The 27,772-nt window shown below is 36.6% G+C and overlaps 1 protein-coding gene across 1 annotated transcript in view; it reads right to left on the bottom strand.

Moving 5' to 3' along the window:
• Positions 1–27,772, bottom strand: part of ERC2 (ELKS/RAB6-interacting/CAST family member 2) — a gene marked incomplete at its 3' end in the record, with an annotated part of 493,154 nt that overhangs the window by 151,560 nt on the left and 313,822 nt on the right. The window contains exons 6-7 of the mRNA XM_037738120.1: positions 22,163–22,318; positions 12,293–12,460 (exon numbers count right to left, since the gene is read on the bottom strand). Coding sequence (XP_037594048.1) covers positions 12,293–12,460; positions 22,163–22,318 — 324 coding nt within the window. The remainder of the gene's footprint in view (positions 1–12,292; positions 12,461–22,162; positions 22,319–27,772) is intronic.

Below are 27,772 nucleotides of genomic sequence, written 5' to 3'. Positions count from 1 at the left end.
CAACAAGAAGAGCTAAAGATCCTAAATATATACGCACCCAATACAGGAATACCCAGATATATAAGACTTATAAAGAGACTTAGATTCCCACACAATAATAGTAGGAGACTTCAACATCAATATCAGACAGATCAATAAGACAGAAAGTTAACATCGATATCCAGGACTTGAACTCAGATCGGGAACAAGTAGACTTAATTAACATTTATAGAAATCTCCACTTTAAATATACAAAATATACACTCATTAATACCACATCACACCTCTTTACAGGTTTAAATGAAATACTGGTTGGCTGCTTGTTAGTTATTTTCTTCTCTCATTTTTTTTTCCATGTCTCTATTACTAAACACAATTATAGGCATACCCATTTTTAGACTGCATTCTAGCCCGGGCAATAAAGTAACTCCCCAGTTCTCTCTCCCTCTCCTTCTTCCTCATTCTTCCTTTCCTTCATTTTTTCTTTCTTTCTTTTTTTATTCTTTCTCTTTCTTCCTTTCTCTCTTTCTTAAATAAAAAAAAAAGATAATATGCTTTGGCAAAAATGGGGGGAAAAAATGAGCCCTTAAATACTACTGATGTACTAATCATAAATTATTAATCATGAGGCACTCCACCCAGCCTGATGTACTAATTAGATACATATCAATTTTAAACATTTAATTTTGAAAAACTTAAACCACATTACACACATTAAGTTTTTCAAAATTAAATGTTTAAAATTGATATGTGTCTAATTAGTACATCAGGCTGGGTGGGGTGCCTCATGCCTATAATCCCAGCCGTTTGGGAGGCCAAGACAGGTCAACTGATTGAGCTCAGGAGTTTGAGACCAACCTGGGCAACATGGTGAAACCCTATCTCTACAAAAAATATATATAAAAATTAGCCAGGTGTGGTGGTGTGTGCCTGTAGTCCTAGCTACTTGGGAGGCTAAGGCAGAAGTATCACTTTAGCCTGGGAAGCAGAGGTTGCAGTGAGCCAAGATCGCACCACTGCACCCCAGACTGGGTGACAGAACAAGACTCTGTCTCAAAAAATAGGAAGGAAGGAAGGAAGGAAGGAAGGAAGGAAGGCAGGCAGGCAGGCAGGCAGGCGGGGGGACGGACAAATTAGTACATCAATTATGGAAAGCAGTACATACATTATGGAGTAATAAATTTCAAAAGATATATTATACAGCAAAGTGACTGTAGTTAATGATAATATATTCTTGAAAAATGTAAGGTGAGTGTATATTATGTGCTCTTAACCACAAAAATAACTATGTGGGGTAATGTATTTGTTAATTATCTAGATTTAACCATTCCACAATATATATGTATTTTGAAGCTTGTTATCCATGATAAAAACATACGTTATCTATCAATTTGTTAAAAATAAATAAATTTTTATATTCAAAAAAAGGATTTGTAAGTAAATAGTGCTCCAAGCATCAAAACAAGTTCTTCTATTCATTAGGTACTTCCATGCACTTACCCTGTTTATATGCCCAAGGTCTTTGTAGGGCTTGCTTTGTCAGGCAACGAATAGTCCACTAGACTGAATCTTCAGTGAATCAATTCTAATGGAAACTCAAGGACAAAAATGACAACAAATAATTCTTAAGCTTTTTTTCAACAATCATGTTATGGGTGATAATGTTGGTATTTATTTCATGTTTATATCCTGTGTCTCCAACACCTAGCACCAGGTAGACAATTTAAAACTAACAAATTGGAGATCCAATAAAAAGCTTATCAAAATGATTACCTAATGCACCTAATACACCTGTACACCTAATTTCCACATTTAAGTGCTCTGAGTCTTTCATAAACACACAAGGCAACATGCAAATGTGGTTTAAGTTTTTCAAAATTAAATGTTTAAAATTACTATGTGTCTTTAACCAAATGTACTTTTTGAATTTAGATGAGAATGAGGTTGAAAGGTTGACAAATCCTCATGCCACTCCCTCAGTGACAGTTAGGTCTCTGTCCATCCCCAGCAGTTCTGTATCCCCTCCTGATCATTCCTTTTCTTCTTTATGGTACTACTCTCAGAAGAGCTGTCAAAGGCAGTCATCGCTATGGAGAGAGCTAACCCTTTTGGCCCTGGCATTGCTGGCACTGGGCAAAGGAATCACAACTCAGTAAATGAGGTGTTAGATCTTCTCTTTTCCTTCACATTTGGCCAGATCTTAATGACCGAACACAGAATCTGTCCCATTTCAAATTAGTAACTGCCAAGGAGTATTGTAGGAGCCAGACGTTGTTCTGTTATAGCCATAAGGATTTAAGAGATCATCTACGTTTGAAAAATTTCTTTAAAAATGCAATAAAATAAATTTCACAGACTTTGAGGCAGAAATGCTTGCAATAATACCAAACTCCTAGAGTTAAAATGATCCTTAACTATACAACTTATTACCTCAAGTTGTATTCCTCCTTTTTTTTCAGTAAGACAAAAGGAGGAAAGTATATGTCTGCATGGAATATCTGTATTTAATTTAAGAAAGAGAAAAATTCATATGAAAATGGGTAAAATAATCTTGCAGAAGCCCTGCTATTTAACTTCACTCTTCACATTTTGGTTTGCTGTGTAAATATACATAAAGAAACCCAAATACAGCAAATGTTGTCCCTTTTCCAGGGGACTGGAGGCAAGTGTGACAAACATGGATCCAGTGTCAGGAAAGTATAATCACAATACAAACTGGTTATTTCCAAACGGTGCCCCTCCAAAAAGAAGGAAGGGAATGGAAGTACTTAATAAATTCTGTTTTCCATAAAATTCATTTTAAAAAGAGTAAAGAATGTGAACTCAGGGGTCAGTAAGAGTTTTGTTGGATTTCCCTCCTCCTAAATTCTGTCATCTCCTTTTTAAAGTGGCCAGTCAGCTTCCCACAGACATGACAGAAATACATTCTTTTTTTCCCTGCAAACCATTTACCAGTAAGTAACATTTAGCAGAGGACATGTATTTTCTCATAGACAGTTGGCTAAATGGATATTGTCGCTTCCAGTTGCAGCTTAATATATTATAGATAATGCCTTTTTCAAACAGAAGTATAACCAAACAAAAGCACTAATGATTCATTTATTTTCTTTCAAAGAAAATAAAGAGCTCTGACTCCATACCTCTAAACCCCAAAACAATGGACACAGATTATGAATGGATTTAATGTAGAAATTAAAATGATTCTGTTATCTTAAATGCATATTTGGTCACACAGGTCAAATAACATCCTAATGAGCTAAAAAAGAAGAGCCAAATTCTTTTGTTCCACTGGAAAAATAAGTTGCTCAAAATACGTTGACAATGGGCTAAGGTTTGGAAAGTTTTTGATTAAAAAAGGATTTTTGTTGGAACACTTAAAATGAGATTTGAGTTGCAGTAACAATATGAAATTGAAAGCAGAATTTCATACAAAAAGAGTACTGTAAAATATCATTATTTTAGTACAATGGAAAATAAGGTGTTTGTGGTTTTACTCTATAAATTCTGTGTTGTCTGCTCATATGTATTCCTTCTTGGCCTTCCTCTGAATAGCCATTCTGATTTCAAAGCCCTTCTGCACCAGTACTCATTTGTGGTGGGGGAACCCACACAGTCAACATCTAGACTCTACTTTCTTCCTCCATTTTATTGGCTTTTCAGGACTAATTCATGTACACCCATCACACTGGTGTTCAGTTACCAGGCAGACAATGAATTTTCCTAATCCATTTAGTGTGCTGACAGAGCCATGTTCACAATTTATAGAATTTCCTTTTAGACATTTACGTATTTCACAGTTCATTAAGATTCAAACCGAACACCTGTGTTTATAAAGTCAAAAGCAATTTTATCCTAACAAGGTGTTAAATAAGGCATTCTCTGAAAGCCTGAACAACAATAACAACAACAAAAGTACTAGACTCTTGACCTATGATGTCTGTAGCTACCTGCATCATCCTTTAATAGTCCAGAAATTGCCACAGAACAACCATAAAAAGCTTTTATAACAAACTTGGGATGCTCCCTTCCATCACATTTCAATTTCTCCATCACAGGTCTTTCATGTTCTGCCTTAAGAAAGCAATAGTATGAGGCCACTCTGCAAAGTTCACCCAGGTAGCTAAAATCTGCAAAAGAGCTAAAAAGCTTTAGAAGTCAAATGTGGCCTCTACAGACCATTCCTTCATTTGCCAGATACAGGGACATTTTCAGCATTCTAAGGCTCACAAAGCCTGACCTTGCCTCATTTTTATGTGACCCCAAAGTTTTCACATCATTAATAAAAAGAGAATCAAAACAAAGCCCACAGACATTACGGGAGGGGAGAGTGTGTTGTTTGGCACTACCGTCATCTATACTCTCAAAATGGAAAGGGCAAAAAATAAAATGCACATAGACGAGGTGGTGACCCCATGACGACTATGGTTCCCAACATTTTTTTTTTCTACTGGTAATAAACCATTTTGCAGACCTCCCAATTGTGGCCACCGTGATAGTTACTGTTTTGCAGGTTTATGTCTTTTTCTTGCAGTTAGAAGTGTTATCAATAAAAATTTCAAATGAAGCCTTTCCCCATCAAATAAAACAATTTAAAATGCGAAGGTAAAAGCAAGATTAGAGAGGAAAAATATAAATGAGAGCAGAGCTTTGTTATATATATATAATTTTTTTATCACATCCCTTAATTAATTAATTTAAAAGACATTCCTTGCAAGTCTTGAAAGTTAGACAAATGCACCTTAAATGGCACTGGGGTAATTTAACAGTCTTAAAAGTTGATTTTGTTGTATGCTGCTAACTTTTTAAAAAAGCATCTTAATTTTGAATGCAGCGACTATGAAGTGCATTAAACAAAAGACTACCTCACAAAGGATATTTAAATACTATCCTTTGAAGGCTGAACTGATTAAAAGGGACTTTATAGCTTGCCAGTCAACTATGGCAAGGGGTGAAAAAAACCCTGAAATTATTGTTTAAAGGTAAACTGGTTACTAAAGGATAAAAAGAGAGGGGTGAGGGGGGAGAGAGAAAGGTTGGTTAACAGATACAAAATTACAGCTAGATAGGAAGAATAAATTCTAGTGTTCTGTAGCACTATAAGGTGACCACAGTTAACGATAATTTATTGCATATTTTCAAACAGCCAGAGAGGATTGTTAAGGTTCCCAGCATAAAAAAATGATAAACGTTTAAGGTAACAGATATGCTAATTACCATGAATTGATCAATACACATTGCGGACATGTATCAAAATCACTGTACCCCATAAATATTTACAATTATTGCATGTCAATTAACAAAAAGTAAAAGATCACTCCTTATAAATCCCACCTTATATGTTATGGCAAATATTATTTCCAACCATTTAAAAAACTCCTTTCCTTCAAATGGGTCAGTCCCAATGAATAAGTAGCTCTTTAAGTATCTGGAATGGTTTGCAAAGCCCCGTGTGAATGCATACAGTCCCACAGTCTCTGGAGGCCACAAAGCATTCCCGACTTCTTGTCATGGTTACCTTTAATCCCCAAGAGTTGTAGTTTTACCATGAACTGAGGGACAGAGGGCCCATTTCAATGCAAATAGACTGAGAAACAAGGCCATGTAAAACATGTTCTTTTCTCCATGTAACAACATTTTCATTGTCAAAAGTTTGGTTTTTATGATTCATCTCACAAACTGACAGCCCAAGTCTCTCTACGTTGTGTTATCACACTGAGTCATCTGTGATTCAGAGGCTGAAAAATGCTGCCACAGGCTCAGAAAACACCTCCTCCTCCACCAGCACCTTACACAACCTCCCTGAAGAAATTATCATTGCTGCTTCTGTTAAAAATGCATTTTTTATTACAAATGTACAACATGCATCATAGAAAATTTAAAGATCACCTGAGTATCAAACAATCAGAACAGAGTCATACACAGTCATCCATTATTTTACTTGTTTTTACATACATTTATGCATGTATGAATATATGTGTATGTATGTGTATATACATACAGGTGTATATATATACAAGTTTCTGTATATATAAACATCTTTAAACATCTTTAAGGAAATGAAACTAAATATTATACGATAATCTCTTCTTAACATAGTAGGATTCTAAACTTTCTGAAAAACAATATCCTCCCTAGAGTTTGGACAACAACCTTTATTATTATGGCCATAATGTCACTATTATTACAGCCATAATGTTATCATGAGGATTTAAGCCTCAGAGTTACTCATTCGTATCCCTCTTCTTAGCCATGTCAGCATTGTACCTAGAAAGCATTCTTGAAAACCCCAGTGAACTCACCTGTCAAGACAGAATTATAAAACTTGCCACAAACTTTGCCTTTAAGACTAAATGAGGCCAGGCACAGTGGCTCACTCCTATAATCCCAGCATGGGAAGCCGAGGTGGGTGAAGTGCTTCAGTCCAGGAGTTCGAAACCACCCTGGCCAAAATGGTAAACCCTGTCTCTACTAAAATACAAAAATTAGCTGTATGTGGTGTTGCATGCCTGTAATCACAGTTAGTTGGGAGGCTGAGGCAGGAGAATCACTTGAACCCGAGAGGCAGAGGTTGTAGTAAGCCAAGATCCCACCACTGCACTCTAGCCTGAGCAACAGAGACTCCGTCTCAAAAAAAGAAAAAGATTAAGTGAGACAATGCATGTCATCTTCCTGACACACAGAAAGCCCTCAGTCCACTGGGACTCTCATGGAAATCACTAGATTCCTGGTTAAAGGCAGTTGGAACTTGGGAACCCAGGCATTGTCATTTACTATTGTATGACCTTGAGCAAGTTATACATCCTCTGAGTTTCTATTTCCTCATCTTAAAAATAAGGACAATAATACCAACTTCACAAGTGGTGAGTCAGGTTTAAAATATCACATGGAAAACACTCAGCTGCATTTCCTAGAACTCAGTATAGCAGCTATAAGACACTCAGTAGACACTGGGGCAATAAAATTACATTTAAAAGGCTAAGACTATCAGCTCTTGAAGTGACGGGTCCCCACCCTGTCCAGCATCTTGCACAGCATAGATGCCTAGTAAATATTATCAAATGATACCTCACTGATTTAGACACATTGCGGGAAGGGTCTGTGTGACATACCACCAATCAAAGCATTTCCAAGTCTATGCAGGAACTCCTAAAATAATGAAGCTAGCGGAATGTCTGCAACTCCATAAATACCATCTCCTTTCTCAAGGAGGAGAACCAAGTTGCTTGAGTGTGACCTCAAAGAGGATCAGCTTTAATCAAAAGACAGTCTTAATATTATTAGGGCCACCACCTTAGCACTATTAGCCTTCAGTTATAAGAGATACAAATAGACACTTTGAACAGTTGCATATTTAGTTTTCAAAAGGGCAAAACATCTATTTCTTTGTGTCTTCTTCCTTTTCTTACCTGCTTTCAAACAGCAAAAGAGAGATTAAGATCCTGTGTGGAATTATTAGTAACCAATGATAATGAAATCACTGGGAGTTTATGGTCGTATATCAGTTCTCTATCACATATCCATGTACCTAAAAGAATGCTTGCTCAATGACGGCAGAAACCATACCTGGCACATAGTAAGCATTGAAAAAGTACATATTAAATGAAAAAATGCATGCAGCCCAGAGAGCAAAGATAATTAAGGTGAAGTTCTTGAAAACGCTCCAGAGCATCTATAAACTACCTGAATTATATACACTACTGCATGTGAACATCTGTATGTATGTGTCCATGTGGATTTTTTTTTGAGGGGGGGTTAATTGCATAAGCTTCTCATCTGTATTGATTATATTTTTTAAAAGCTGTGAACCCTTGCTTTGCAGCTGCCACTATCCCAATCTACATATATAGCCCCTTGCCTGCATCAACACAAAACCCCTACATTCTTTGTTAATTAACAGATTCTCAAGTGTTTACTCTTAGACAAATATTATAGAATACTTCTCTGGCTTATTTCGGACAGAAATTAGTATTATGTACCACTGTCATATAATACACCTTGGAAAACACATGCAAAAAAGTTGCCTGGCAGTTTGCAAATCACGCCGAGTTAGAGAAAAGTATACTTGCCAGAAATCAGAAATAAATCTCTTTTTTTTGAGAGAGATGGAATCTTGCTCTGACACCCAGGCTGGAGTGCAGTGGCATGATCTCAGGTCACACTCACTGCAACCTCCACCTTCCAAGTTCAAGCGATTCTTGTGCCTCAGCCTCCCGAATAGCTGGGACTACAGGTGTATACTACAATGTCAAGCTAATTTTGGTATTATTAGTAGAGACAGGTTTCACCATGTTGGACAGGCTGGTCTTGAACTCCTGACACTAAGTGATCTATCTGCCTTGCCCTCTCAAAGAGCTGGCATTACAGGTGTGAACCACCATGCCCGACTACAAATAAATCTCTTAAATTTGGAGATGGAACCAAAGAGATGGTCACTTTCATAGTATCTTTATTTCTCCATATCGTTCTAACACAAAAAAGTGACTCAACTGAAATATAAAAGTCTGTGGTCTGTAAATGCACATACCAAAAATTCAAAGGAGACCCACAAAGCTGAAACACAGAACGGATATGAAGATGACGAGTGAAGTATTCAGGGGTGAACTGCCCAAACATCCCTGATAAAAATAATAGCAGTAATGATAATAATAACTGTAATGGTGATACCGTAATTTATAGCTGTAACCCTTGACTATAACCAAAGCACTTTTCACACACATGTGTCAGGCTGATACAATGACTACCATTTCATAGACTGTGACACGAAGGCTCAGAGAAGTACACATCTTGTCCACACCACAGTTATTGAATAGGGAGGCTGAGGCATAGCTACACATCTCCCACTTCTAAATGCTGTGTTTTGTTTAACATTTTACTTTAGATCACAGAATAAATGTTAGGCCTTAATCCTTCCCAATGTCTGGATGTGTTGTTAATTGTTCACTGAAATCCAGAAAAATCAAGGTGCTAGAGAACGCCAATTCACCATTTTCTCTACTGCTATGGAATTCATGTGTTGGTGGATGGGGTAAGCTGGTATGAAGGAAACATCACAGGAAGTAGCAAAATAAGAAACTTGGCCTTAGAGTCCTTTGAAGCTATTTTAAAAAGTAAAATGTTATGTTAAGAACTATGTGGTGTATCTCTCTGTGTATGTAATTATTATTCCATTGATTTATTGCACACATGTCAAAGAGTGTCCGGGCATTTGTACAAGTTCAAACAAACCAACCAAAGAGCCAACCCACATAGCCACAAACCAAGACAACTTGCTCATACCCCTCACTCCACCCTTCATCTTACCAACCCTAAATGCAAATTCCCTAGCAGCACAAACCTTCCTTACAAAGATGAACAATTAAACCATGACATCTGTCATTTATAGTATTCTAAAAGAGCAGCCAAAGCCAGTTGATGGCACAGATATAGCAGGGCTCTTCCCATTCTAAAGAGAGCCCCTTTCAGTTTTGGCAAAAGCTTTCAGCAATGACTACCGAATCAAATTGCAAAAAGCTATCACACGTAACCTCCTTTGAGGGTGGGCACCATATCTTTTTTTTTTCATACCTTTTATTTTAGGTTCATGGGTACATGTGCGGGTTATATAGGTAAATTGTGTGTCACAAGTTTGGTGTACAGATTATTTCATATGAATTTAAACTCAGATTTTTCATGGTAGGGCATGACGAAACACAACCTATCTCATCTACTGAATACGCACCCACTAACCCACCACACAATAGGTAGAAAGACTCTTATTTACCTCTGGCATCCCAAAGTGCGGGGAAATCACTTTAAAGTATTCTACCTTGCTGCTGAAAATCTTCTGACTATAATACAACAATTAGAGCGATTTCAACCTAAATTTCTCCCCCTAAGAGACAGGCATAATTAGGTAAATTTCTCCTCTGTTTCCATATACAAAGAGATCTTGTAAGAAAAAAAAAAAAGGCAAAAGAAAATTCCTTAGCCATTTCCAGCTAATAAAATCAGTAACCTCACACTCTCAACTTCAAAGCAGAAGATTTAGAAAATCATCTCACTTTCTCTGCACATGGAGAATATTTTTTTTTCTACTTCAAAGCATCATCCCTTTATTGGGTCATTTTAATTATTGAAAGTGGGACAAAAGCTATCCATATAATGTCACCACTGTCTTTTTCATGAAATATGTATAGGTCTAATTTGGACTACATTAATTTGACAGAGGTAAAATATAGGGAGGGGAATGAGAAAGGAAAGAAGCCAAAGAATAAAGCCCCCATCAGTACAAGATAGTGAGAGGAGAAGCCTTTCTGAGCTGACTTCTCATTCATTTTCCCTGCAGAGGAACAATCAAGAAACCTGACTGCTGGTTTGGGCAAGCAGACTGCCTTGCTTCTCAAATTCTCTCCTACCCAACAACACACAGTAACAATATTACACTAACTGTATTGGTAATCTGGGCATTAGTGACAAAACATGGGTACAAGCAGTTGCTTTTTGAATAATACAGTGAAGAAAAATTTGTGCTCTAGAACAGCGGTCAGCAAACTATCTTGCTCCATTTAGAGTACCACAGCCAGAGAGAAGACTAGCTGGGCATTCTAATGCCCACTCATTCCTTTTCCCACAAAATCGCAATGCCAGAAATTGGCAAACTTTCTGTAAAAAGCCAGACAGTAAATATTTTCAGCTTTGTGGGCCATACAATATCTATTGCAACTGCTCAACTCTGCTGTTGTAGCACAAAAGCAGCTAAAGACAACATGCAGATGAATGGGTATGGCTGTGTTCCAATAATACTTTATTTACAAAAGCAGGCACAGGACCAGATCTGGCCCACAAGCCATAGTTTTGGTTGACCCCCATTTGAGACAAGTACTCAATGGTAGAAATGTTCTCTAGCTGTGCTGTCTAATACGATAGCCACTAGCCACATGTAACTGTTAGTACTTGATAGGTGGCTAATGTGACTATAAAATTGCATTTTAAATTTCACTGGATTTTAATTAATTTCAGTTTACATAGCCCCATGTGGCTACAGTCTTAACACAGTTCTAGATACTATTCACTGCTGCCTCCTCAAAGGAGATACAACCCAACTTCCAATTTATAGTATAGATTAAGTGTTTGTCTTAAAAAATAAAATATCCATATCTTTGCATTCACAGTGGAACTATACACAACTGAAAATGACATTTCTTAAATGTGAAATATCTACATCATTGAGGCCAAGGTGATTGTTTTGAATTGAAGCAATCAGGTAACTGCCTATCAGCCAATGGTCAAAGGCATAGGGGCTGAGTCAGGTTCATGCTAAGACCCATCCTATCTGGACCATGTTTTCTTCCTCCTCTGGACACTGTCCTGAACCTTGAATGAGAGCACAGACCTACTCAACCGTCCCATTAACTCCTAAGACAAATCCAAACCTCCCCACAGATGCTAAAATATATACATGCAAAGACACAGCTCAAAAAGTCCAAGAGAGAGCATGCATGCTGATTAGAATGCCTTCTAAAGTAATGCACACAGCACACTGCCTCAATACAAAATCAGGAGATTCACCACATTTTTCCCTATTGCCTGCTGCATCTGACAACTATTGTATTTACACAATAACTAGCTTGTGTTTTGCATTTCTTAGCAGACTCAAAGATATAATCCAGAAAGGAAAACAAGGAAAATAGGATAGTAACATATTTTTGTTGTTCTTCTAAGCATGAATAAGAGATAACAAACGAGTATTTCCTTTGAGAAACTCACACAATATCAGCTTTCTCCAATGGGTAAAAGAAATTGAAGATATTCCCTAGTAAATAAGAAAACTTTGGAAACACAGGTGCCAGAAGGGGAACCCATACAGATGATGCAAAGCAAAGTAAGGCAGATGACATTCCAGTTATTTTATGATTTTTGATAAAATGAAAAAATTCTAGATCCAAGCACTTAACTATGGTTACCAAATCCAAAATGCTCTGAAGAATGAAAAAAAGAAATTCCAAGTGTGAACCAAACATTTTTGGTGGCACAACATCATGCAAACTGACAAGAGTCTAGTTATACAGTCTGTATTTATCCTACTTAGTGTGAGAAATTTTTTTTTCTGCAGAAATATTCATGTGTTTGCTTATGGGGTGTTGCTACATTTTCACTTGCAGTGTTACACAATCTATACAATGCATCTCGCCTTTCTGAAAGCCCAATAGGCATTTCAAAATACATCTGGCCCCAAGGGTTTGGATAAAGGGTCTTCTGAGGAGAGATGTTCAGATAGGGCATTTTCTATCAACTCAATGTCTCTGCTGTATAGAATCCTGAGACAGTGCCTTACCTCAGTCTGAAGGATGGCAGCCCTCTGTTCTTTGGCAGTAAGTGACTCTTTGAGCACTTCAATGTGTTGCTTGCAATCTGAATTTTGATTGCTAAGAGTTTCAAGCTTTGTTTGTAAGGCAAGAAGTTCTGACTCCTTCTTTGAAAGTTCCTGCTTCAGTTGATCAATCTGCAAAACAACAAAATTGAAAGAAATTAGAAATTGCTGCCCCTACACTTTACATTGGACAACAACTGATTTCTTTCCATTTCAGCAGCCAGTGATCAACAATTTAACAAGGCAGGCCATGAATTTTCTTAAAAAGATGAGCTTGGGAATCACACAGTCTTTGGGATCTGGAGGAAAATCTGTAAATGTTGCTGAGAGTATAGAACATAGGAATGGAAAGGTCAGCAGACTACCTCCCATCCCACTGTGGACCAAATTTCACAATGGAAATGAAGACTTCCTGGCCAAACCTACTCATCTAGGAAACCATCAAGTCTATTACCACCATGGTTCTGAGGAGAGTCAACAGGGATCTAACATGGGTAATTAAATCAAGGCATAACTCCACAGTGCAAATAATCGTTCAAGGGCAGCATTTGAAAAAAGAATCCTAAAAAAGCAGGTAAGAATTGGGGATCTTCTTTTTGCTTACATTAAATATTGAGAAGATACAAAAGAACATAAAATATACATAAGATATAAGATAAAATGGCAAAAACAAGCCATCATTCAATTCACCATAAAAGATCACTAGGATTATCTATGTCCCATACCATTTCTATCTCCTCTTCCCATTTGGAAATAATTACCACCTCAAATTTTGTGTTTATCATTTCTTTCCTTGTCTCTTAGGCTTATCATATATTTTTGCATCCATAAATAATATACTATTTGGTTTTGCATGTTTTTAAACTTTATTTGGGATACAAACTTTTTTTACTACTTTGCTTTTTTCCTACTCAATCTCATGTCCTGGAGATTAAATCACAATGTTGTACAGAGTTCATTCATTTTCTCTGAAGTAGAGTATTCCATTGAAAGACTTCATCACAATTTATTTATCCATTCTGCTGCTGATAGAAATTTGGGTTTATTCTTAGGTTTTTTGCTACTATAAACAGTACTATTCTGAATATTCTTATACATATAACCTGTTTCACATAGCAATAATATTCTCAAATGCCTAAGATTTAAATTGCTGAACCACATAACATATTCATCTTAAATTACACTAGATAAAACAAAAATGTTTTCCAAAACAGTTCTATTAATTTACACGATCACGAGCACCTTGCAAGTATGCGAATCACTCCACTTCTTTACCAATAACTTATGTCACTGGTCTTTTACATTTTTGCCAATTTGATATGCGTTGTGCAGGTAGATTACCTGCAGAGATATCATCTACTAATTCCTTCCTACTTGTACACAAATGTTGATCCTCACAACTAGAGCTGAAGTTTAACTTCTTGAACCTGGGCTAGACTGTTACTTCCTTCTGCCAACAGCAAAATAATCAGTATACCTGTTGCAGCCCTAGCCTACAAGAGGACTGGCAGGTTCTGCTTCTACCCACTGGAAGCCAGCCACCACATTCTAGAAGCTCAGCCATGCTGTGGCCACCACGCTGTGAGGAAGACCATACCAGACATATGGACAGGCCATGCGTAAAGACAGAGAGGCCTGTTGGTCATGTCGGCCCCTTTCTCTTGTTTCAGGTATTAAAGGGAAGAATTTCAATGCTTCAGCATTAAATTTTGTGTTTGCATTGGGTTTTTTATAGACATTTTATTAGGCTTTGCATTATTACAACTATGCCAAAAGTATTTTTTAAACATTAGTGAATGTTTAACATTACCAAACATTTTCTTTTCTGTATCTCATGATTTATCACCATCTTTCAACCTTATATGTTACCGTAATGAATTGCATTAACGAAATTTTTAACTTTAATCTCCCCTGGAAAAAACCCATTCTGTCATTAATTTTTTTTTAATCTTACTTTAGGATTTAGGGTCCATGTACAGATATGCAGGATTGTTGCATTGGTACATACATGGCAAGGTGGTTTGCTGGCTTCATGCCCTCATCATCTATACCTGGCTTTTTTCACCATGTTATCCCTCCCATCCTTCCCACCTCCTGCTGTCCCTCCTCTAGTCCCCCACAAGAGACCCCAATGTGTGATGCTCCCCTCCCTGTGTCCACGTGTTCTCATTGTTCAATACCCGCCCATGAGTGAGAACATGTGGTGTTTGATTTTCTATTCTTGTGTCAGTCTGCTGAGAATGATGGTTTCCAGATTCATCCATGTCCCTACAAAGGACATGAACTCATTGTTTTGTATGGCTGCGTAGTATTCTATGGTGTATATGTGCCCATCCAAAAGTGGACAAAGGATATGAACAGACACTTTTCAAAAGAAGACATATATGAGGCCAACAAACATATGAAAAAACACTCATCATCACTGGTCATTAGAGAAATGCAAATCAAAACCACATTGAGATACCATCTCATGCCAGTTAGAATGGCAATCATTAAAAAATCTGGAAACAACAGATGCTGGAGAGGATGTGGAGAAACAGGAATACTTTTACACTGTTGGTGTGAGCGTAAACTAGTTCAACCATTGTAGAAGACAGCGTGGCAATTCCTCAACGACCTAGAAATAGAAATACCATTTGACCCTGCAATCCCATTACTGGGTATTGTTCTATTACATATTTTTATATGTTACTGGATTCAGTTTGCCAATATTTTGTAAGGATTTTTAATTTATGTGTATAACTGAGATTGGTTTATAATTTTCCCAACCTAAACTGTTCTTTTCAGGTTTTAATACCAATTTAGCCTTCCAAATGAAGTAGGAAGTGTTCCTTCTTTAAATGTGTTCAGAAATGGTTTCTGTGAAATTGAAATTTTTTTACATTAATGTGCATTAGAAATCACCAGCAAAACCATTCAGAGCTGCTATTTTCTTTTCCAAAGAACATTACTTAGTAATCCACTTTTAATGGCTACAGGAATAATCAAGTTTCTAATTAGTTGATTCAATGTTAATATATTTTTTTCTCCCAAAGAATTTTTTGTTTCATCTAAATTTTCACACTTATTTGCAGGAAATTTTTATAAAACCCACTTATCTTTATATAAATAGTATCTATGATTATGTCTTGCTTTTCATTCTAATATTCTACATTATTAACCTCCACTTTTTTAAAGTTTTATTTTAGCTTTAACTAGTCTTTTTCCTGATGAATCTCAGTAGAGGCATGTCAAGTTAAGTATCAAGGAGTCAAATTGGCTATATTGATTATGCAATTACACTTTTACTTTCTGTTTCATCCATGTCTGCTATTTTTAAATATTTCTTTCCTTCTACTTTCTTTGCACTTATTCTATTTTTCTATTTTCTTTTCCTAACTTTTTAAGTTGGACGCTTATCACACTAATTTTCAGCCTTGTTTCATTCCTAGGATAAGCCTTCAGACTATAAGGCTTAATTTGGTTTTCTTTAAATTTGCTTGGTTTCTTATAGTCTCTTGCTCTTTATTCATATTTTTAATCTGTTATTTATTTGAACATATTAAACACACTTAATATTTCATAGTCTTTTTCTTATAATTTGAACTTTTGAAGTCTTTGCTTTCTGATTCTGCTATTTATGCTTTCTACTGGCTATCACTTATGTGGCCTGTTTTCTTTCAGGTTTTGTGATTTTTCTCTCTTTTTTTGTACTGTGTACTGGGATTTTTCGGGAACTTTACCTGGAAAAATGCTTTACGGCCTATGTGGTCCCTTAGAGAATTTGCCTCTGCCAATAGCTGGGAGCCCTATCAACCAAGAATGTAGCTACATTCTCTATCTGAAGTTTTTAGATCATCTTGCACATCACATCCATGCAAGAGCCGGCTGTGGTTATGGATTCTGAGGACAATTTTTCATCTTTTACTTGACTCAAAGCTTTAAAACAGAAAATTTTCCCTGGAGTCCCCTAAGTGCGAGGAGGGGGAAATATGGTAAGGTTATTCTTAGTTTGCCTCTGCAGTAGCAGTATAGGTGTCTGGAATCCCAGCTTTATTTGGTGGTGGTAGTAAGGTTCCTACTATGCCTCATCTTGAGTAGGTCCAGACTTCTGTCTTTTTTCTTCGATGTCCTTGTGGCTATGAAAACCAGGGCTCAAGTTCATCTATCTAAAAATTGCCAACAAAAATAAATAACCTGATATGGTTTAGTTGTGACCCCACCCAAATCTCATCTTGAATTGTAGCTCCCATAATTCCCACGTGTCATGGGAGGGACCCAGCAGGAGGTAATTGAATCACAGGGGCAGGGCACGTCTTTCCCATGCTGTTCTCATGATAGTGGATAAGTCTCATGAGATCTGATCGTTTTATAAAGGGCAGTTCCCCTGCATACACTCTCTTGCCTGCTGCCATGTAAGACATGACTTTGCTTCTCATTTGCCTTCTGCCATGATTGTGAGGCCTCCCCAGCCATGTAGAACTGTGAATTCATTAAACCTCCTTCCTTTATAAATTATCCAGTCTTGGGTGTGTCTTTAGTAGCAGAATGAGAACAGACTAATACATAACCCATACTCTACTTATCATACAAGCTCCCTGCTATGGCTTAGCTCTGACCCTTGAGGTTCTTTCTTACTCAAGAGCTCATGTACATTTTAAAACGTATGTTTAAAAAATATATTTCATTCAGCATTTTTTGTTGTTTTCAGCAAGAAAACTGACATAAACAATAACAAGCTACTGACAACATCAGGTGACCAGGAACAGGAGTGAGACTCCCATGTTCAGAAGGGTTCAGGTTGCACAACTTAGTAAAAAGGTTTATATGAATGGAAATTCCATTTGCAAGAAGTCAGACTACATCAGGGAACAAACAAGCTTCATCTTGCTAGCCAGATCTAAAGGATTGGTGTGGCTAAACAAAAAATGGTCTTGAGAAGGCTTCTGAGTATGCATAAAGATTCACTGGGAAAAAACCATGACTGCTTATCAATGTGCCCCAGTTATATGTGAGAAAGTGAGCACTGCTCAGGTATGTGCAGTTTCTGAAACACATTATTTCTTTATAACTTAATGAATCATGAGTCTGTAGTCATTTTTATGTGGAACAAAAATAAGAAGTTCTCTCTGAGATGTAACGAGAATACAGTATAAATAAAAAGAGGAAAAATCAGAATTAGGATTACTTAAAATGATAAAAGACATTAAAATCTGTTAAGATCAACATGATCAGCACTCTTTTCAGGGTTGGGGGCATGGCCCCAAATCGTATCCAGTTGTATTTGACAGCACAGTTTATAGTTGATTCCACATATGAAACTGATTCATCTGAAATTAACCCTCAAAAACTTTCAGTTCTACACACCTAAGCAAAGATGATGTTTATAGTTAAAAAGCTGATTTGTGCTAACTTCCACAAATACCACAGTAGAAAGCTAGTGGGGGGGGTGGGGAGGTTGGGATATTGAGAGGGAAATGTAAAGGAAATAAACTGGATATAGAGAATGGGGTTTAGTCAGGAGGAAGGGCATGGCAGGTTCTACATATACCTCCTTTATTCAATAAAAGTAGATTGATAATGATAAAACTATTTCAGTCTATAAATATTAAATAGGCAGTGACTCTAAATAGCTTTCAGATATTGCTGCCATAAGGCAAATTTTAAATAAATATTTATACAGACAATAACACAAAAAGGCTTTTCTAAGGGGAATATAGTTACAGGGTAAAAAAAATCATATTTTCCCATAAAAATATGCCTTTTGCTTCTTTTACAGCCATAAATTCCATAAAAATGGAAAGTGATGCAATCGAACATACATGAGAACTGAGGCCAGGGAAGGTCTGTCTCTGTGATGGCCAGAAGAAAAGCCAATAGGAATTACATCACATGCTTTATATGAAGTCCATGTGGACATCAGGCACACTTCATCCCGTCTGAAAATTCTTCCCCCACTTCCATCTATGACACAACCTACACCCTGAAAAAAACAGTCTGCCAAGGAAAACAGCTTCTTTTTCACTACAGATATGGCTCTCATGTCTAGAAAGTGATATGCTTACTATCACGCAGTTTGGGTTATGAGGTTTGTAATCTATCAGAGGTTTATAAGAAAATGTGTTACAAATTCAGAATAAAGGAGGAGATCTAAGACAGCAGATCAGCGTCTCTGGCAAACACTGGAAACAGAGGGAGCAGCTAATATAGAAATACTGGAATGAGTAGATGAAAAATGTGTTAGACTAGGAACAAAGCCTTGTATAGAAAGGAAATGCCATTATTCTTTCCCTACCAGAAAAACAATTATGTATTTGGTATGTTCCATTCTCTGAGGCTTCATAGAGCTCCTGAAAGTAATTCATGCTTTCCATGGCCTCTGAGATTCAGCTCTCACAGTTTGATTCCTCTAACCCTTCAGTGTTGGGTAGGAATTGGAGTTTCCAACATGGGAGAGTTGCACATCTGAGATCTCCCAGAGGCTCAGTTCTCAGAGACAATGTTCAGGTGCCAAAGGACTTCCAAGATGACAGGATTTCTACCCTGGCTGACTATGTTTAGTATTCCTGCCTTCACACAAGCTGAGTTTTGCAACCCACCTTCCACCTTTCCAAAAATATTATATCATGGTTTTTCTATGATATCACATTTGTAAAAGCAATTCAGGCATTCATTGCTATTTAATTTAACAACAGAGCTTTCAAGAGGCCCTACCAATTCCAACTACCTGCTCTGGATCAACATGGAAGTGTACCTCCTTCCACAAGCCTATTTAAAATACTTTCCCTCCAATCTACATGATTTATTCATTTTAATAAGTAATGCAAGCAGCATTCCCAGGCTTAAATGAGGAATCACACTCATCACTCAAAGTAGGAGAATTGGGCTGAGTGTGGTGGCTCACATCTGTAATTGCAGCACTTTGGGAGGCTGAGGCAGGCAGATCACTTGAGCTCAGGAGTACAAGACCAGCCTGACCAACATGATAAAACCCAATCTATACCAAAAAAATACAAAAATTAGCTGGTGTGGTCATGTGCACCTGTAATCCCAGCTATTCAGGAAGCTGGGGTGGGAGAATTGCTTGAACCAGGGAGGTGGAGGCTGCAATGAGCCAATATCACACCACTGCACTCCAGCCTGGGTGACAGAGTGAGACCCATCTCAAAACAAACAAAAAAACCAAGTAAAGGAATTAAGAAAAATAAGTAATTAATGATAGGAAACATTAGCAATAAATGTTATAGTTCAATCCAATAAGAACATTCTTTCAATGGAGAAAATATTAAAAACTGACCCTCACTAGTACATTTTAGCTATTTTTTAACAGTAAAAGGGGTAGGTGCATAACATTCTAAGAATTCTTTTTATTTGTATTTCTTAGAAATCTATTTTCCCATTAGTCAAGTTAAACATAACACTTACTATTTGGTTATAGTACTTCAATAATAATATTTATAATTATAAGCTACTTTTTTGAGCCACATACTTTAACCACAATATTTCATTTTAATCTTCATTTAGTCCATCTGAACCATCCTGTGAGGTTGGTACTATTGCCCCTATTTTATAGAAGAAAGTGCGGTCGAGTGACTTTGGTCACTCCTCAAGTCACTCCCTATGCAGCTGGCAAAGGGAGGCTGGAGACTTGCTAGAGTCTGCTTTTGTCTTCAGTCTGCACTCTTTCCACCTCACTCCACTACTTTCCTCAAACATTCTTCTGACCTGACCACTTTTGGAACCATTAAAAATAACTAGCCATTAAAAGTTAAATCTAACTCAAGGATTGATGGTCTCTCAGACAAATGTGGGCTAATAAAGGTCATGACTTGCTGAAGATCATATAAATGTTTTATTCACCTGGACAGCGTCCATGATGAGGGGCAGAGTTTACAAATTTCATGACATTTTCAGCTGTAGAAGTGGCTTGAACAATCTCCCATTGTGGAATAACAGAGTCAGAAGGAAAAGTTTAAGCCAAAACAATAATTTCCCCCAAACTTCTTGAGTTCACTCATATCTGTGCCTCTGGTCTTCATTCCCAGAATGATTTGGGCACTGTCTGCAGGTCACCCTAGTACTGTGACTGCCGAACCTTGGCTCAACTCTCTGAGAAAGAGGGACTGCAAGAAACAAACCAGAAGGACGGACTGAGCAGGGAAACTCATTCTGCATTTTGAGGCAGTCCCTGGTTTCATTCAAATCCACTGGACAGTCCCCTCATATCTCAACACCTTGATCCACATTTTCAGCACAATCTCAACATCTAGTGAGAGATGGAAACTTGACAGAAGTAAGCAGTTTTGTGTTTTTTCCTTAAGGAAACATACATGCATGCAAGCACGCACACACACACACACACACACACACACACACAAGTCGTGGTTAAGTAAACGCTAGATAGATATCATTATTTCCTCCCTATAACTTGCAAACTCAGCAAGGAGTATGCACATATTTCACAACTGATAAAAATCATTTAAACATTTTTCTCTCCTCTCCCACTGCTTTCTCACAGAGGTTTGCATTACTCTAACTCTGCTGCACTTCATAAAGCAACAAACAAGATTAAAACCTAGAACAAGAGAACAGGCATATTTAAGAGCAAGTGGTAGAAAAAAAAAGAAAAAAAAAACTTTTTAATTGATATGGTTATTAATTTCAGAAGGAAAATGATTTAAACAGAGGAAGAGATAAAAGTATTTCAGTCTCAAAAGACCTATTTGGGCTATTCATAAATTTAATAATTATGCATATGTGAAAATAATAGATACTCAGGTGCTTGGTCCATTTAAAGCCCCAAGTTTATTTTTGAAAAATACTAGTCAAAATCTTTAAAACTGACAATAACAATATAAACTAATGGAGCAGGTTACTCAAAAATATTTTATAAAGATTCCATAGCAATAGATAACAATAATAATATTAATACTATTATCAAGAACAATGCCTGACATTTAACAGATACTTTCTAGAGATCAGACAAGGGACTAAGGGCTTTAAATGAAAATCTCTTGGAATCATCAGACCAACCCAATGATGTAGGTATTTTTCTTAGCCCTATTTCATGGATAAAGAAACTGAGGCTTAGGGAAGTTTAATGATTTAACTAAATGGCAGCATTGGGACTCAAAACTATTTATGTCTTAAATGCTATGCTAAAACCAAAAGAGCTTAATAACTTTTTTTTTCTTTTTAAAATATAGTCTTGCTCTGTCTCCCAGGCTGGAGTGCAGTGGTATGATCTTGACTCACTGCAACCTCCATCTCCCGAGTTCAAGTGATTCTCCTGCCTCAGTCTTCTAAGCAGCCGAGATCCATGCCCAGCTGATTTTTGTATTTTTTGTAGAGACAGGATTTCACCATGTTAGCCAGGCTGGTCTTACACTCCTGACCTCAGCTGATCTGCCCACCACTGCCTCCCAACCTAATAACATTTAAATGAGTTAAATTGGCTTATAGTAACAATATATTTTGAGACAATCACCTTCTAAGAGAAGCAAGAAATTTGGCAACGATAGCAACTTCAAAAAAATAGCAAACTTATAACGATGGTGGAAATTTGGAAGAGAGTGGACTATAAATATGTTAATTCCCAAGAAAGAGGAACACCAAAGGAATTCCTAATTAAAGCCTGAACCTCTCAGTAAGGAGAAATTCCACCAAAGGCTTTCCCTGATTGCTTTTTGGAAGCTATATGTCTGAAACAAAAATCTTACGCATTCTCCTTTTTTGTCCATATATTAAATAATATCACATAAAGCATATTATATGAGTATTCGAAAAAAGTATGTATGTAGACTGTAACTTTCTAGTCACATTAAGAACATAAAAGTTTATAACCCTGGACCGTACCTTGGTCTTCATAAACTTGGAGTGACTTTTGTAAACCTCAATTTGTTTGATCTCTTCTTCACGGTCCTCAGTGTTCAGCACACCATTGGCTTTTAACATCTGGATCTCATCCTCAAGATCCCTTATGTTTCGCTCCAATGAAGCGATTTTTGTGTCCTGTTGGTAAAGAAGAAAAGAAAAATAAAAATAAAGAATAAAAATTATTTTTAAGATCATGAAAACAGAATTTAAGAAAGTAATTTTGGTAGTGCTGCTAAACACTAACCATGGTGTAGATACAGCCCCAAATTCAGGACAATTTACTTTGTTCACAGTTGAGGATCATTTGTGAGAGGATGGTTTAAGCTCCCAATCAAGATCATGTGTAAATACAATACAGAGAATTACCTAAATATGTTTGTCTAATATCTGGGAATCAAATTACCAAAGCAACGGTGATAAAAGTAATCTAAGTGTTAAAAAACAAAACAGAACACCATGTAAGTGAACAGCTTTTAATTTGGGATACAGTTTACTAGTGTACATTTTTGAATCCACTTATAAACACAAAAATAGTTTATGTGTATATTTTATGGCTGATTTTTGTAAGGTATGCTTGGAATTTGACTCTGAGAGAGAAAGAAATTCAAATCTACTAATGGGAAAAAGGATTCTCATCTAAAATACAGACATAAGTGAAACTAAATAACTGAATCTTGACTTAGTATGACTGATACACTAAATATTGAAAATTTATAGTGATTGGAAATAATACATCACAATGTCATAATTCATTTGGCGAGCAGTCAGGTCCCTATGTTACAAAACACATGACTACCTTGCAGGGCATTTCAACCTATTGATTTATGGAGCTAGCAACTAGAAATATTACACTCAGATGTGGAATTAATTGGGAAAAGTTACCAATGACAGGCTCTATACACAAGATAGAGCAAGAGAAACAATGCATTAGAAAGTAGTGAAGAGAGAGCTCTCATAGGGGAACCAAAACAACAAAAAAAAATGGCAAAAATTTTTCCATAACAGTATTAGGCTTCAATTGGTCTTTGGAATGAAAGTATGACACATGAAAAACTGACTTCAGGTTTTCTCAGTGTCACATCTGCCCACCATTTTATCGCACAGAGTTAAGGAGCTCATATTAAATTTGTCACTGAATGCTAACACAGAACAATCTACCAATTTTTTAAAACAATTCATTTTCTCAGAATCAAAAAGACTCAGAATTCTAAAAGTAAAGACAATTAATAGGCTATTCTATTTATAAGTTACTCATTTTTAAACACTTTGCAACAAATGTGTTTGTCCTGACTTTATGGCTATTGTCTACTTTATTTTCCTATATTATATGCCCAATGGCATATCTCCTATGGAAATGTAATAATTACCATTGTTATTAACATTGTCATCATGTTAAAAGGAGGAAAAAGAGGAGAAGCAAATTTATGCAGCTCTATTATGTGCCAAGAAGTGAGTACTCTAAGTTCTGTAGACACTTTTATTAATTCTCAGAAAAACATCAAGAGATGAAATAAAAAGATTTTCAAAATTCCAAGATTATTAGGAAATGGAACATTCCATAGTATTTCATTTTCCTTTAAAAATAATACCTATTTTATTTTTCAGTTGTAAAAGCAATATACTTTGAATTCACAGAAAATGAAGAAAACCTCCTCTAATCTTACTGTCTAGAAATAACTATCATTAATGTTTTTATGTATATTCGGCTAGTATTTTTCTATTTAGATGCCATTTCTGGAAATCTTGTATGCTACCAGTTTAAATTTTAAAAAGTGTTATGGACTGAATGTTGTGCTTCCCAAAAATGTGTATGTTGAAACTCTAGCCCTCAATGCGATAGTATTTAGAGATGGGGCCTTTAGTAGGTAATTAGGACTAGATGAGGCTAGGAGAGTAGGGCCCTGGTAATGGGATTAGAGCCCTTATAAGAAGAGACACCAGGGAGCCTGCTCATTCTCTCTCCACCAAGAAATGACATAGGAAGAATGCAGCTATCTACAAGCCAGGAAGAGAGTCCTCACCAGACCCTTATCATGCTGGCACCCTAATCTCAGCCTTCTAGCCTCCAGAGAACTGTGAGAAAAACAAATCTCCATTACTGAAGCCAACCAGTCTATGGTACTTTGCTAAGACAGCCAAGCTCACAAATATAGGGAGTGATACTTAGAGACTTACTTGGGTCTCTATGAGAACTTTGTAGATAAAAAGAAAGATAATAATGGAAGTGCTATAGAAAAACAATTTCTGGAAGTTGATAAGAGACTCTCCAAATAAATAAGAGTCATTTCAAATCAACATGCTTCAGGCTATAAAATCAAGAAAGACTCAATATACAAAAATTGAAAAGCTATATAGATAATTATGATTATTCATAATCCCACCACTCAGATATACTTACTATTAACATTTGTATTCATTCCTATGAAAGCCTTAAGATATTTTCACCTTAAAACATACAAAAAGATATTTCAATTAAAACTGTAATCAGTATGATATAGATTTCTGCTATTGAGATACAAATTGGCTGTTGATAAGATTTACAAATACCTGAGTGTAATATTTAAGAGTTTACACATAGCTAAGTACAATCTTTATAAGAACTGAACTGTAAAGTAAGTGTGAAGGTAAGGGCTAATATCCCACCTCTTCCTATATAAAATTTCCTAGGATTTTCTAGGAAATCCTGAATCTAAGTGACCATATTAACATGTATGTATCTAAACTCAAATCTAAGTGACCATATTAACATGTATGTATGTATACATATATACCTAGGTAAATATATTTGTAGCATGTGTGTGTGGCACAACACACTTTGAAGTCTTCACATCTTAGACCTTAATTTTTTCATAATACTTGGTAGAATTCCAACTCCCAATCATGGAGGCAAGAAGAGATGACTCTGCTTCCTCACAAGGCTCAGTTTTCCTCTCAGTAAACTCCTGAGGCTTTAGTGAGCAAGGACTTCAACTGCCAACTTCTAAATAAATGGCTTAGAAGGAACTTTCACTGGATACAAGAATTACATACTGCTAAAGAAAGATCAGAACTGGATTAAGATAGAAAGTTTCTTAATACAGCAAAGCTTCTTGACATCTAAGTTAAAATTTCACCAAATGGTGAAACATATTTTGAAAACCTTTTTTACTTTTATTAATTTTCTCAAATTAAGCAACACCCTTCTTTTTCCTCACAAACTTCTTTCTTCTCTCACTCTGTTGCCCAAGCTGGAGTGCAGTGGTGCGATCTTGGCTCACTGCAGACTCCACCTTCCAGGTTCAAGTCATCTCATGCCTTAGCCTCCCAAGTAGCTGGGATTACCAGTCTGTGCCACCACATCCAGCTAATTTTTGTATTTTTAGTAGTGACGAGGTTTCACCATGTTGGCCAGGCTAGTCTCAAACTCCTGACTTCGAGTGATCCACCCACCTCAGCCTCCCGAAGTGCTGGGATTACAGGTGTAAGCCATTGTGCCCAGCTATATTCCTGTTCTTATATAAAAAGTCAATTTAAAGGGCAACGGAACTCATGCCTCACATCATAAGCACGAGAAAAGTAGGTAGGAAAATATCATTAGGATTCAAAGAACCGATACAAAAAATACAGATATATCAGATGGTTTGGGGTTGTGCCCAAGAAGATATTCAAAATGCCAAGCCAGAGAAGGACTGAGGAAATATAAGCAGGAAAATTAAAAGCAAGCAAAATGGCTGCCATGTCTACCGCTTTTTTTTCCAACTGCCTCAGTCCAAAGAATTCAGAGGAAAGAAATATTGTCATTTTCTTTTTTTAAAAAATCTCTAACATTAAGATAAATGACTAAAACCTTATATGTATAAGGAGGACTATGGAAATCCATATCAAGTCCTGATATGGCTGAATGTGATATATGGATGTTGAGATACTAAATGCACATGGCTCAGAAACTCAACACACTAATCTAGAATAGAGAAAAAAAAAAAAAAAAACTTAAAGACATATCAACATATAACTTCCTGAAAAGTGGAGTTTCAGAAGGTAAAGCAACATTTTACTGCCTAATCACCAAAGTTTTCTTCATCTGAAACTTTTTATAAGTTATTTATGACTGATATTTTTAAACAATATATGTAGTGATTTTCAAACACACATCTTGATTATATTTCACAAATAAACAAGCTCTAGAAGCAGATCATTGTGGCTTCCTTATAGACAGGGAAAGTGAAATATAACACAGAGTAGCTTTTTCCAAAGTTCACAGAACGCAAATGCTCCATGAAAGGGGGGTTGCAGGGTCATGTACCTTTGAGAAATGCTTTTTAGGAAATCTGAACGCACATTAGCATGAATGGCTCTGGGAAGCCCTGCAGCAAAACATTCTATTTAACTTTATCACAGTGTTACTTCCTCTAGAAGCCAATTCCTGAAAAAACTTTAGGCCTATAATAATCACATTAAGCTCTGGGTGATATTACTAAATTGAAGAGTCAAAATAATAATTTGGATTCTTCAGGGAAAAGCTTGTCACAATCACCCCTTATTTAAAATGAAGTAAGGAGGGCTGAATATCTAGATCATGTTGTCAGTTTCTGTCATTCAAAAAGGGTTTACTGAGCTCCTGTTCTAAGCCCAGCACTTCACACAACATCAGTGAAAGAAGACGTGGACCCCCACCCTCCTGGAACTTAACACCTCATCTGTCAGGTAATATTTTTTAAATAGTCTTGATATAGGGCAACCATTAAATCGTTTTGTTATTATATTTTGCTTATGGATTGTAAGGATGTGGAAAAAAAATTTTCAGGGAAAAAATAAACATCTAAAAAATGTTTGCTTCAGTTAGGATAAAAAGATCTCAACTCAATGTATCTTTTAAATCATTTATTTCTACACATTCATAAAATAATACTTACAAAAATTTTATGCATAAATTGTAGATCATAGCTTCTACTTAAAGATTCATACCCAAGACTATTTTACATCTATCATCCAAAAAATCCAAAATAGGTATTTGATGGGCAACTAATAAATAAAACACTGGAATTGAACCCCAGAAGCCATTTACCCACTGGGCCCACCTGCTAATGTTTAAGCCGGCCACAAATACTAGCACTAGCTCATGAGGGCTGCAGTTATAGTAATGCAGATGAAAGTGGAATGGAAAGATTGACATAAGTTTATTTCTTCCTTCTCTCTCTCTCTTTTTTAACTATCTCTAGATTTCTCTAGAACATGTATGCTATAGATTGACAGTAAACTTAGACAATGAGTTCTCTCATTCATTCATTCAACAAATATATAGGGCATCTATTGGGAACCAGTTACTTTGCCAGGTGTGTAAGATACCAAGTAGATCTCAACAAGATCCATGGGCATCCTTCTCTCTCTAACATGAAGTACAGCCTGGATCTGTGCTACTCAAAGTGTGGTCACAGACCAGATCAGCAGCACTGACATCACCTGGGGGCTTTTTCGACATGCAAGATCTCAGGCCCCAACTCAGGACTACTGAATCCAAATCTACATTTTCACAAGATCCTAGGGTGATTCGGGTGTTCTAAATGACTGCACATGTCCAAAAGACACAAGGGACAAGACTGACAAATGCAG

Source organism: Cebus imitator, unplaced genomic scaffold (genome assembly GCF_001604975.1).
Source record: "Cebus imitator isolate Cc_AM_T3 unplaced genomic scaffold, Cebus_imitator-1.0 Scaffold48, whole genome shotgun sequence".
Lineage (NCBI taxonomy): Eukaryota > Metazoa > Chordata > Mammalia > Primates > Cebidae > Cebus > Cebus imitator.
The sequence above is the reverse complement of the archived record's forward strand: the minus strand, read 5'-3'. Positions and strand labels throughout refer to the sequence as shown.